Here is a 12,159-nt window from a genome sequence, read left to right on the forward strand (position 1 = left end):
AGGAGTGCACCATGTGTCTGGCATCTCTCTGAGCATGTGATATGAATTTTCTCATCCAATTATCATAATTGCTTTATACACTTGTCTAATTGGAACCTCATCAGAGCTCTTGAGATAGTAGGATGTCACTGACAAAGAAGCTAAGGTATAAAGAAATGAATCACCTTTCATTCGTTCCTCTGCCCAGTTGACAAACCCATGCTAAGCTTTTCTGTTCTAGACATTTACTTAGGCTCAAGGATTAGAGGTCAGGCAGGACTCTGCTTTCATGGAGATTATACTGGATGGCAGAAATAAGCACTAAACAAGTAAGCAGATAAATACAGAAATCACTATGAAATGAATCAAAATGGGTTAAGGGAGTAACTGGGCATGAGAATTCAGTGATGCTTGAGAGACACAGATATGGAGAAACACATTCAGTGTTTTAGAGACTATGACAGATGGAGGGTATCAGAGCTGACATCTGAAAGCGGTATACAGCTGCCTGGGGGGGAAAGGGGCAAAGACCCTAAATGTGATCAGTGTATATATTTTGGTCCAGCACAGAAGATGGAACTGTTATCCGGGGGCAAGAGTGGGAGCTGAGCCCTAGAGAGGGAGAAGAAATATCCTGTAGTGGTAGGGAAAACCCTTTGACTTTGAGAAGGTAGGAAGCCACCGAGGGGTTTGAGGAGAGGAGTGGCCTGATGTGATATAGTTTAGAAGGACTGCTCTGTGTCTTAGCGAGAAGCCACTGAGGGCAGGGTGGAACTCGCCCAGGGCCATACACGGTGATGTGGTGGGAGGCAGTGGGGGTGGAGGTTGTCTCAATGTTTATGGCTGGTTTCCTGAACCAGGCTTCTGAGGAGGTAGAGATCAGTCTCATGAGCATGTTGTTCTCACCTTCCGTGAGAACACAGACAAGAGACTCTCCATAAATACAGGGGTCGTCCATCTCCCCAGACACTGGCAGAGAGGAGCCACTGGGATGGGCCAGCAGGCAGAGCTGGGCCAGAGCCGCTTCCCAGGCTGTGGCCCTAAGGGGCCTCACTCACCTTGGACTTCTCCTGATGCAGCTCTATCTGGATGTCTGTGAGCTTGGTTCTGAGGTCTTCATTGGCAGCTTGAAGGGCGACGATGAGCGCTTCGGGCTTCTCGCCCTTATTTCGCCCTTTCTTGGACATTGTTCCTTTCTAAAGGGAGTCTGCTGTTTTTTAATTCCTTTCAAACAGGGGCTGCCATGTTACTGCTTCTTCTCCTAGGGGCGATGTTTCAGCATCTACTGCGTGGTGCTCCTTGGTAAGGTCTCCTCAGCCACTGCCCTGGAAGCCCTGAGGAGAAGCAGAGATGGCGGTTACTACCGTGGTAGAGACTGGACAAGGTGCCAGCTGGTGTCTCTCAGCCTGAGCAACATGTAGGGGCCTCCCCCTGGAGGATCCTGACCCCAGATCCCCCCATCCACTTTCACATAAATTTAGAGCAATCTTTCCAAAGAGCTGGTCTGGTCATGTCAACGCCCTGCTCAAAATCCTCCGAAGACCTATGAGTGTTTGAGTATATCTTTCACATCTTGGAGTGCTCTTCCTGTCCAAACCTGCCCATTCTCCTAGGCTTAGCTCTTCCAATTCACTCACTCTCCAGCCCTAAGAAATGCCCTTTCATTTTCTTGCCCTCTTCCTATAGACTTTCCCTACCCTGTTCATTTTTCTCCAACCTCTGCTCAGCCTCCTCACAAGTCACAAGTCCTTTCTCTATCTATCTATCATCTATCTATCTATCTATCTATCTATCTATCTATCTATCTATCTATCATCTATCTTCATCATTATCATCACCATCACCATCATCTATCTGAAAACTGCCTTTAAAAAAATAAACATTGGGGCACCAGTCGGTTGAGCATCTGACTCTTGATTTCAGCTCAGGTCATGATCCTGGGGTCATGGGATCAAGCTCCGCATCAGGCTCTGCACTGACAGCATAGAGCCTGCTTGGGATTTTCTCTCTCCCTCTCTCTCTCTCTGTCCCTATTCCTCTTGCACTGGCTCATGCCACACACACACTCTCTCAAAATTTTTTAAAAATTTAAAAAATTAAATAAACACTAGTTCTTTCAGAAGTATTGACAAGGACTTCTCCCTCCAATGGAGAGAGGAAGGAGTTTCCCTGAATAAGGGCACCGGCCTGGAATTTGAGGGGTAGGATGTTCATGGATTTAGAAACAGGTGAAGCATCCTGGGTGGAAGAAATGGCAGGTTCTGATATACAACAAAAACAAACAGCCAAGTAACTACTTTGTGGAGTAAATGGGGGCCTGATCAGTTAAGCCAGAGTATGGTTGGTGGGCATTAATGCTGGAAAGGGTGCCTGGAAATGATAGATTGCGGGAGACCTGGAACATCAACCTTAAAATTTTGGAATCTCATGTTTTTAGTAACCAGTGGTTAAGCTGTTGAAATTCTTGGCAGGTGGATACCCTAACAGGGAAATGCTTTGGTGTAGTTACTCTGGTGGCAAACTGGGGAGAAAAAAGGGAAAGGGAGACTAAATAGGAGGCTACTAAACTTGCCAAGGTGAAGGATGATGAAGTCCTAAACAGAATAGTAGCAAGAAGAGAGTAAAAAAGAGGAATGTGTCTTGATTTACAAATTCTTAAATGCCTCACAGGAATGAGACCAGAAAAATATGGGTATTAAATTGTTAAAGTCAATGGTAAAAGCATGGCAACATACTAGAAAAAGTTGGTCACAAAATCTTTCTGAAAACTAGGTATTGTGTATATGGATGTGCTTCAGTCCACGACTAAGGGGAATTCCTACTGGTCCCCCATATGTTCCAGCAGCTGCTGCTCTCTCAAGGCCTGTGGTATTCAGCCTGGAGGGCCATGCTGCGTCCTGGGCTTTCTGCCATTGCCATATGAGCATTGGGGCCATGCCCTTTGGAGTATGACCTGAGGGAAAGGGCTAGGAAGGGGTTAGGAGGTAGGAAGGTCCAGTTTGTCTCCCAGAAGTCATGGAACTGTCCACCATATCCCCCCCTAAGCTGGATGCTGAAGTCATTCTTTATGCTTATTTTTGTGAATGTTGCCAAAGCACTGAAGTGTATAGCTGTCTAGGAGGCCACCATTCTTTGCTTTTAGAACTGAAATGATTTTGACAAGCTTTTATTGGATTTTTATGAGAAACACTGCTAGGCACAAAGCTAAATGAGTCAGTATTTAACTTTAAGTAGGTGCTAGGCGAGTAAATTCGCATGTGTATGTTTAACACATTTCTCTTCCTGTAGCCAATCTCTAAATATTCCTGGCCCCCGGGGTTCCCAGAAGTTATCTCCTCTGGCCTCACCTATAGGGTTATGACCCCCTATTTTATAACCATAGCCCTGACCATTCCCCAAATCCTGATTCACATATTCAACATCTTACTTAGTAATTCTACCAGGATATGTGACTGGCATATCAAACCTAACCTAAAGCATGGATGTCTTTATTACTAATCCCTCATAGCCTTATTCTCCCCAGGGTTCCCAAGTCAATAAATGCACTACCACAGGCCCAGTTGCTCCAGATCTAAGCTTAGAAGCCATCCTTTCTTCTTGTTGCCATCATTTCTCTTCTGTAGCCCCCCGAGGGTCCTGTTTGTGTCTCCTAAAGAATGTGACTCCCTTGGGTCAACTGCTCTCAGCACCCTATGGTGCTGCCAGAACACGGAGAAAGGAGGAGTTTGAGAAAAGCTTCACAGTCACTTCATAGCCTCATGGTCTTCCCAGATGAAATAAGGCTTTCCTTTTTTTCTTTTTAATGTTTACTTATTTTGGGGAGAGCACACATGTATATGAGCTAGGGAAGGCGGGGGACAGAGGATCTGAAGCTGGCTCTGAACTCACAAACTGCACTCAAACTCACAAACTACAAGATCATGACCTGAGCTGAAGTCAGATGCTTAACTGACATCGGAGATACAGGAATAGCAGAGAAAGAGCTTGAGAAGTACTTGGAGTCACAAATTTGCCAGATGCACCTAGGGAAGGTTGTGAACTGGGAGAAGACAAACAGGGGTTAGAGCACACAGGTTCCTGCATGATCAGTGGTTCGATTTCATTGATAATGATTAGATTTAATTATGTAGAAATGAAGCATTTGAATAGAAGCATAATAATAAAAGCTTATAGTGACTGACTGCTAGGAGCTCGACATTGGACGAAGCACTTAACATACTGCTCTCATTTCATCCTCACTAAACACAGGGGGAAACGATCCACAGAAAGAGTAAGTAACTTGCCTAAAATGACTGAGTTCATAGCCGATGGGGCCTTCATGCAAGACTGGGACCCGGGCTGTGACGTCCTGGGCTTCACTGCCTCACATCTGCATTTTAGAGAGGTAGCTTGGGCAGTGTGACGGAAAGTGAGTTCCTAGGAAGAGAAAGACTGACTAGAGGCAGGAAATCAGGCTGCTTCACTGCTCCACTGGTCGTGTGACATGTAATACAGCCCTGAACCTACCCATGGCCACGGGATGAAAAATGATGTGGCAACTCTGACACATGGAAACTCTGATGGAATCATGTCTTGCTTTTAAACATTATTAGTGGTTTGAACATTCTTCTCTGCCATTGCAAATAACGAGTACCAGCTTTCTGGTATCGCCTGCAGCAGTAACGTGCAATGCCATCGTCATATTTTACATTTTAATTTATAGTCGTTTCCCCTCCAAATATAATACTATGTGCTTGACTTCATGATTTTTTTTCTCTGAGAATTATTTTGAGCTTAGTCCCATTAGGGCTAGCGAAAAGAAAAGGGCTAAAAAATTAGAAACATGTTCAGGAGAGAAAAAAGCATCCTAGAAAGTTAGTGACAGAATCACCCAATGGACACCATAAGGTGAGCACTCACTCCTAAGGATGGCCCTGTACATTGACGTAGTGAAGGAGAACTTTCTGGAGTCTTTTCCAGCTGTGACGAGTGACTGGCAATCTCATGATTCTCATGTATATAATTTACTACAATGCTTCTGCCACCTTGTGCTGCCTTTCCCCCCTTTTGGGCAGCTTTTCTGAGATGTAATTCACATATAAATTCACATATAATTCACATTATTAATTCAGTGGTTTTAGCATATTTCCACTATTGTGTAATCATCACCGTAATGAATTTCAGAATTTTTTATCACCCCAAAAAGAAATCCTATTCCTGTTAGCAGTCATTGCTTATTCCTCACCAAACTCTCCCAGCCCTAGGCAATCACTAATCTATTTTTTTTCCTCTTTAGGGATTTGCCTATTCTGAACATTTTGGAAGCTCTTTCTTTTATGTTTTTTAAGCAGGCTTAACGCACAGTATGGAGCCCAATGTGAGACTTAAATTCACAAACCCTGAGATCAAGATTTGAGCTGAGATCAAGAATTGGATGCTTAACTGACTGAGCCACCCAGACGCCTTTGTTCTGAACATTTTGTGTTAAATAGAATCACACAATATGTGACTAGCTTCTTTCACTATAGCATAATATTTTCAAGGTTCCTTCATATTGTAGTGTGTGCATATATTTCATTTCTTTTCATTGCTGAATAATATTCCATCATATGGCTAAACTGGCATTTCATTTATCTAGTCATCGGCTGATGGATACTTGTGCTGTCTTTGCTTACGTGGCCTGAGGCCAGCCCTCCAGAGAAGCTGTCAGACTTGTAAAAGGACGCCATCCCTGGAAGGAGTGTCCAGAGAGCATAAAGGAGTACTTGAGTTGAAGGTGTCAATGCATGCAGATGGAATGCTTCTGGACCAACCTAGGCGCCTTTGTCAATGACAATGTCCAACACAGCAGATGATCTGGAGGGGGAATGGAAGCCTTGTTCACCTAAGCCCCAATCCTCTTAAAGATATCAGATAATTAAGAGATAGCCTCTTAGAAATCCTTGTATTTTAAAACAAGGATCGTTGTTTAAGAGTAAATCTTAATGCAGAAATGGATTATCAATGGAAGAATTTCACTCATCATTCATCTATTCATTCACTCACTCATTCATTCAAACAGACATTTATTGAAGAGGAAATACAATGTGGTATTTGAGAATAGTGCTTCCCAAATCTTTGGTCTGGTTGTGCTAAAATCTATTGGAAAGTTTTAGTGATACTGAAGCTCCAACTCTTGAGATTTTGATGTAACTGCCAGGTGATGTATGATCATTTTCGAGAATTCCTGGTTAGAAGTGTGGGCTATGGATAAGGCAGACCTAAGTGTAAGTCCCACCTCTGTGTTTAGCAGATGTGGATCATGGATAAATTCCTTAGTTCTCAAGGACTCAATATTCCTCATCTCTGAAATGGGGTGGGGGGGAGGGAATATAAAGTGCTATGGCATTGGAGTATTTGACAATTATGTGGAAAAATGTGACAGTCTCACATAGTTCATGACCCATGAGAGTTGCTACTGATTGAGTGCTTTCTATTTCTACTATTGGCTAATGTGATATAAACAAAATAGTTTGTTAAGCATTGTCCTTAAGATACTTAAATTGAGTAAGAAGGATGGAAGATGTGCAAAAAATAGCAATTCAAATGTCACCCTTATAGAAAGCTTCTAATATGAAAAAAGCTATTCTTATTCTTGGTTCTCTATAAACTCATTGAGGCATTGGCACAAAACTCAAGAGAGAGACACCAAGGACAGAGGGGAGTGACATTAACATGAGCAGATGAGGCCTCTTTGCTTCCTCCCCCTGATGTCTCCTTGCATACCATTCTGGAGACTGTGAGTAGGATGTTACTTTTGGAATAATCTTGAGATTGTCTACTTTCAGGTGTAGCCCTTTTATGTCTTTTAGTGTTTAGGGAACATCAGGCAGTTAATTTTTATAAGAAGATGTCCAGGTTTAAAAATTTCTATTTAGCATTATTCTCTTTTAAAGACATACACACTTCAAAATTTTAAAAAATCAAGAAATTAAAAAAGGAACCCATGCACTATTGGTAGGAATGCAAACTGGTGCAGCCACTGCAGAAAACAGTATGGAGGTTCCTTAAAATGTTAAAAATAGAATTACCATATGATCCAGTAATTCCACTGGGTATTTACCTGAAGAATATAAAAACACTAATTTGAAAAGATATAGGCATCCTAATGTTCATTGAAAAATTATTTAGAATAGAAAAATTATGGAAGCAACCCAAGTGTCAATCGATGGATGAATGGACAAAGAGGATGTGGAATAAAAGGGTATTGGAATAAAATAGCCCTTGGATATTTATCCAATGAGCAAAAGAATAATCTAGAGTATGATGGTTAAGTGAAGTAAGTCAGTCAGTGAAAGACAAATATCCTATTATTTCACTCATATCTGAAATTTAAGAAACAAAACAAACAGAAAAAGAGACAAACCAAAAAACAATTCTTAACAATAGAGAACAAACTAATGGTTACCAGAGGGGAGACGGGTGAGGGAATGGGTGAAATAAGTGATGGAGAGTAAGAATACACTTATCAAGGAGCAACTGGGCGGCTTAGTCGGTTGGGCATCCACGATGCTGGCTGTTTGTGAGTTCAAGCCCTGCACTGGGCTCTGTGCTGACAGCTCAGGGCCTCCAGCTGGATTCTGTGTCTCCCTCTGTCTCTCTCTGCCCCTTCCCTGCTAGCATTCTCTCTCTCTCTTTCTCTCTCAAAAAATGAATAAACATTAAAAAATTTTAATTAGAAAAAAAGAATACATTTATCAAAAAAATAACCAATAAAAGGGGTGCCTGGGTGGCTCAGTCAGTTAAAAGTCCAGTTTTGGCTCAGGTCATGATCTCCTGGTCTGTGAGTTCAAGCTTTGGGTCAGGCCATGTGCTGATAGCTCAGAGTCTGGAGCCTGCTTTAGATTCTGTGTCTCCCTCTTTCTCTGCCCCTCCCCCACTTATGTTCTCTCTCTTTCTCTCTCTCAAAAGTAAACATTAAAAGAAGCTTAAAAAAAGAATATACTTATCATGATGACCTCTGAGTAATAAACAGAATGGTTGAATCACTACACTGAACACCTAAAACTAATATAACACTATATGTTACCTATACTGGAATTTTTTTTTTAATCAAGAAGATAAAAATGTTAATTAAATTAGTTTATAAATATTTAAGTATAATGAACCTATGCCATTGATCATAGAATTCTAGTTGCATAGTCTGTCCAAGAAAGTAAAAGTATCCTAGATATTCTAATATTTTGATGTCCAACTACACTGTCTCTTAGCTCTCACATCCTAGGATACCATGCAATTATTTGTCAGGAGTATGACCATATATTTGGTCAAGAAAATGTGGCCACTATTTATTGAGCACTGATTTTGTTTTTTCATAGATGTTAAAAAATCTAAGCATCAGTCTTCCCCTCCAATGGCTTCCAACCCACAAAAGGAGACAAACATCTGTAAAGAGAAAGCAAATTCTAGAAAGCTGTGAATGCTGTAGTTGGTAAATGCTGTGGGAGTGGCTTAGTTTGGACTGAGAAAGATGAAGACTTGATAGAAAAGGTGTCATGTAAGCTGAGCCTAAATGATGATCTGTAGCTCACTGGGTTCTTACTCTGTGCCGGGCACTGTGCTAAGGCTCACTAACATTAGGTATATTAACCCAGTGAACTGTTCCCGTTCACCATTTCAGATATTTACTCTTAGTATTTCTTAGGTAGGGGACTAAGGATCAGAGAGGTTAATTAACTTGAAAAAATTACACAGCTAAGAAATGGCAGAGCTGCAACTCAAATAAAGCATCTATCAGTCTCCAAAGCTTCTTAGCACTTACATTAACACTTTCCTGAAAGACAGGCAGGATTCAGCTCTGAATGTTGAGTAGGCTTAAGAGGTGGCAAAAGCCTGCCCAGGTCAGCTAGGGGCCTACAAAAAAGAATGGGAGAATGTAGTGTTTCAGAGACTGGAATCTGATATCAGAAAAACTGGTTTTGCACCGACCTTCTTAGCCGCATCTTCTTGAGAAATTATTTAAACTCTCTAAGTTTCTGTTTCTTTATTGTAAAATGGGGAAAGGTATGCATTTACTTCACTAAGCTCTTTCAAGGAATAAATTAGCTAAAGCATGTCAAATAATTGATAAATTATTATTATCATGATTACCATGATTATTCTTTTTCTAGGAGCTAACTATTCACTAAAAGCCAGGTTAGATTTTAAGAGAAGAAAGAAACACATTTATCACCTCTTCATGTTAAACAGATAGGCTAGGAAAAGCAGGAAAAAAGATCCCTGGGAAGACTAGTGGAATTCATATTTATGATTTTGGGGAAATGGGACCTGCATGGAAAGGATCAGTATTCCCAGGAGTCTTGGCTTTGTAGTTGGTTTCGCCCTAAGCGATAGGCTGAATAAAGTCATTATTAGTCTTGGAGATTCCAACAAGGCTGTTGCCTCTGAGTTGTGATTTGCAAAGCAACTGTAATACAAAAGGGCCGAAGTTCATATGCGTGAAGCTAAATGCTCCAACACTTCTCTGGGATTAATATTTGGGTATGTCCACTCTACAAATCCATGGTGGTTTGTTTCAGCCATTCCTACTTCTTTTCTAAAGACAATGCTTTGAGTCAAATGCTGTTAGTGCTTAAAATGAATGAATTAAACTGCTTACTTGATGCCTGGTGATCTGCATATTAGACATATTAGCACTTCTTAAATGTTTCTCTTTGTAGGAAACACATCTCACTGTCCATTCATGAACTTGACACAGCGATTTAATATAAAGAACAAGGGGCTGCTGTTTTAGTCAGTTCAAGCCTGGAGTCCTAGTTTCCCTATGTAAAGGGGATGTGGTGGTGTGGCCATGGCATCAAAAGACTTTTTACCCATAATACATCTGTTAGAAGGAAATGAATCTGAAAGGCTGACATTCAGCATAGTAGCGATTATGCATCTTCAGGATTTTAGGGGTACTGGGTGAGTATGTCTTTTTATATTTGTTTTTTTCTCCCTCTCCTAGTCTTCCACTGAAATGCCCTATTTATCATCTAATAAGCTTAGCAATCATTATTATTATAAATTATTTAAAGTTAATGTGTTAAGTTTTTCATATTAATGAAAAGCTTAGGTGTTTCCTATGAATAAATGCTAAATAAAACCCAAAACTTATTACTCCTGAAGGATGTGTTTCTTAAATCTCAGGTTTAAAACTTCGCATCAGAAACATAGTTCATAAAGTGTAAAGTAATAGAATGCTCTCAGCACACATACAAGAGGTATCTAATCTCTTTAAGGGGGCTTGTCAGAGAGGCTTAGTAGAAGTGATGTCAAATTTGGGATCCACAGCAGGTAGGATTCATCCAGAAATGCTCTGCTCTGCAAACCCTTGGCTTTGCACATGCGTGCCTTTCCCTTTCTCAACGTCCTGCTGATCTCCCTCCCATGCATCTTTTAGAGCCATGGTCTGACATCATCACGTATTACTTTCCTTTGCCTTCACCACAGGGTCTTCACCACACCCTGACAGAATAAGTTATTCCCTCATCTGGATTTCCATTTTTATCTTGAAGACACTTCTTACAGTATTCATCACTCATTCCTTAATCTATTGATTCATCAATTCACATGTACTGATGAAGCATCTTGAGGAGGCAGACGCCTATGCTAGACATGAGAGACAGGGTCCTTGTCCTTCCCGGAGGAGGAGTCAGCAATTTTGTACAGTGTGGCGGTTGCATATATGACTGGGGATGAGAATCACAGGAGCCTTGATGGGTCAGGAAGGACTGCTTCAGAAAAGTGATACATAACAAAGATGTGTAAGATGAGAAGGAATTGGCCAGCAAAGGGTTGGAGGGGGAAAAAGAATGTTCCAGGTGGACAAAGCACAGAGCATGAAGGCCTACAGGTAAAAGGGAATATAAATGATGCTGTGGAAGAAAAAATACAGGCAGGAGCTCAGAGAAGGCTAGGTAAGAGAGGAGTTTACGGAGGCAGGCTGAGAGGGGCTGGTAGAGAAGAGTCTCAGGGACATCAGAGGACAGGGACTCCATGCTCACAGCAATGTGGAGTCACCAAAGGGATCACATGGGAGAGGGACTTAATCACATTTTGGTTTGAGTAATAAGCCTCTGGCAACAGAGGACAGAATGGACTAAAGAGGTAAACAGAGATGAAGAAAGAAAAATTAGGAGGCTGTGACCATAATTCATCTACACTGTAGTTATTTTTTAGGTGACTGAGTCCCACTTAAGGGTAAAACGGTGTTTTATTCATCTTTGTACTCATAGTGCCTGTCACTGTGACCACCATGAAGTTCAACTGAATTAATACTGATCCGAATCCAGGGAAAATACTAAGATTGAGGGATATATTTCACAATTTTTACAAAGATCATTTATAATAAAGTTTGTAATGGGAAATTCCTTTTACTTTGCAGGAGCCCTTGAATGACTGTTTTGATTTCAGGCAAAAGGTAAAGCTTGGTGTAGCAATTAAATAAACAATAAAACTTCATGACTTTTTATTTAAGCCATGTGATGAAATTTCATAATCCTTGCTGCTATCCATCATAGTCCCAAGCTTAATTTCACTCCTTGGCATTGCGCTCTTTTGTCTGGATTCAGAAGCCTTTCAGAAAGACTGGCTTGGCAAAAGAGCTCCCTCAGGGCTTTATCAGCTTATTTGCATTGTCCTTTCTTTCTAGATTCAAAGTATTTTGCAGCTGTTATAGAATGAGAAGTACCAACGTCATTGGACATAAAGGAGAAATCCCAAACACAGCAGGAAACAATTATGTATTCAAGGTCAGACAGCAAGAAACATGTCTCAGAGCCCCTTTCTCAGGCAGATGTTCGCTCTGTCTGGACGCTCTTATTAAAAACAACGTGGCACATTAAGTTAAAGAAAAATACCCAAATCATTGAAGGAAGTGGTCTTCAGATAAGTATATTTATAAGTGACAGCAAGGTTTCCTGTTTTAGGTATAAGTAAAACATGTATAACCTCTTCTGCTGTTTCCTTGCTTTCAAAGACCTTCAATTAAAAAAAAATAAAAGCATCTTTGCAAAGTGTCAAACATGAGCAGAAATTTCTATATAGGAGATGAATAACGTGTACCTGCTATCTAAACAAAATGGCAGAACAATATCTGTATTAAGATTTACACTGATTAATCCCACTTAAGTAAAAGCACCTAATGTTGGAACAGAATAACTACTGGATATACTATATGGT

At 40.9% G+C, this 12,159-nt stretch overlaps 1 protein-coding gene across 9 annotated transcripts in view; it reads right to left on the reverse strand.

The window, feature by feature from the left end:
- Positions 1 to 12,159, reverse strand: part of JAKMIP2 (janus kinase and microtubule interacting protein 2) — a 173,815-nt gene that overhangs the window by 69,540 nt on the left and 92,116 nt on the right. For 8 of the 9 annotated variants that reach the window (XR_003909849.1, XR_003909850.1, XM_029942222.1 and 5 more), the window contains exon 2: positions 1,038 to 1,313. Coding sequence is in view for 7 of the 9 variants with exons in the window: in XM_029942222.1 (XP_029798082.1) it covers positions 1,038 to 1,166 (129 nt within the window). In the remaining 2 variants the exon portion in view is untranslated. Of the gene's footprint in view, positions 1 to 1,037; positions 1,314 to 8,758; positions 8,834 to 12,159 lie in introns of those variants that run through there. The other variant, XM_029942217.1, reaches the window with a different exon arrangement.

The sequence above is a fragment of the Suricata suricatta genome, chromosome 6 (genome assembly GCF_006229205.1).
Source record: "Suricata suricatta isolate VVHF042 chromosome 6, meerkat_22Aug2017_6uvM2_HiC, whole genome shotgun sequence".
Classification (NCBI taxonomy): Eukaryota; Metazoa; Chordata; class Mammalia; order Carnivora; family Herpestidae; genus Suricata; species Suricata suricatta.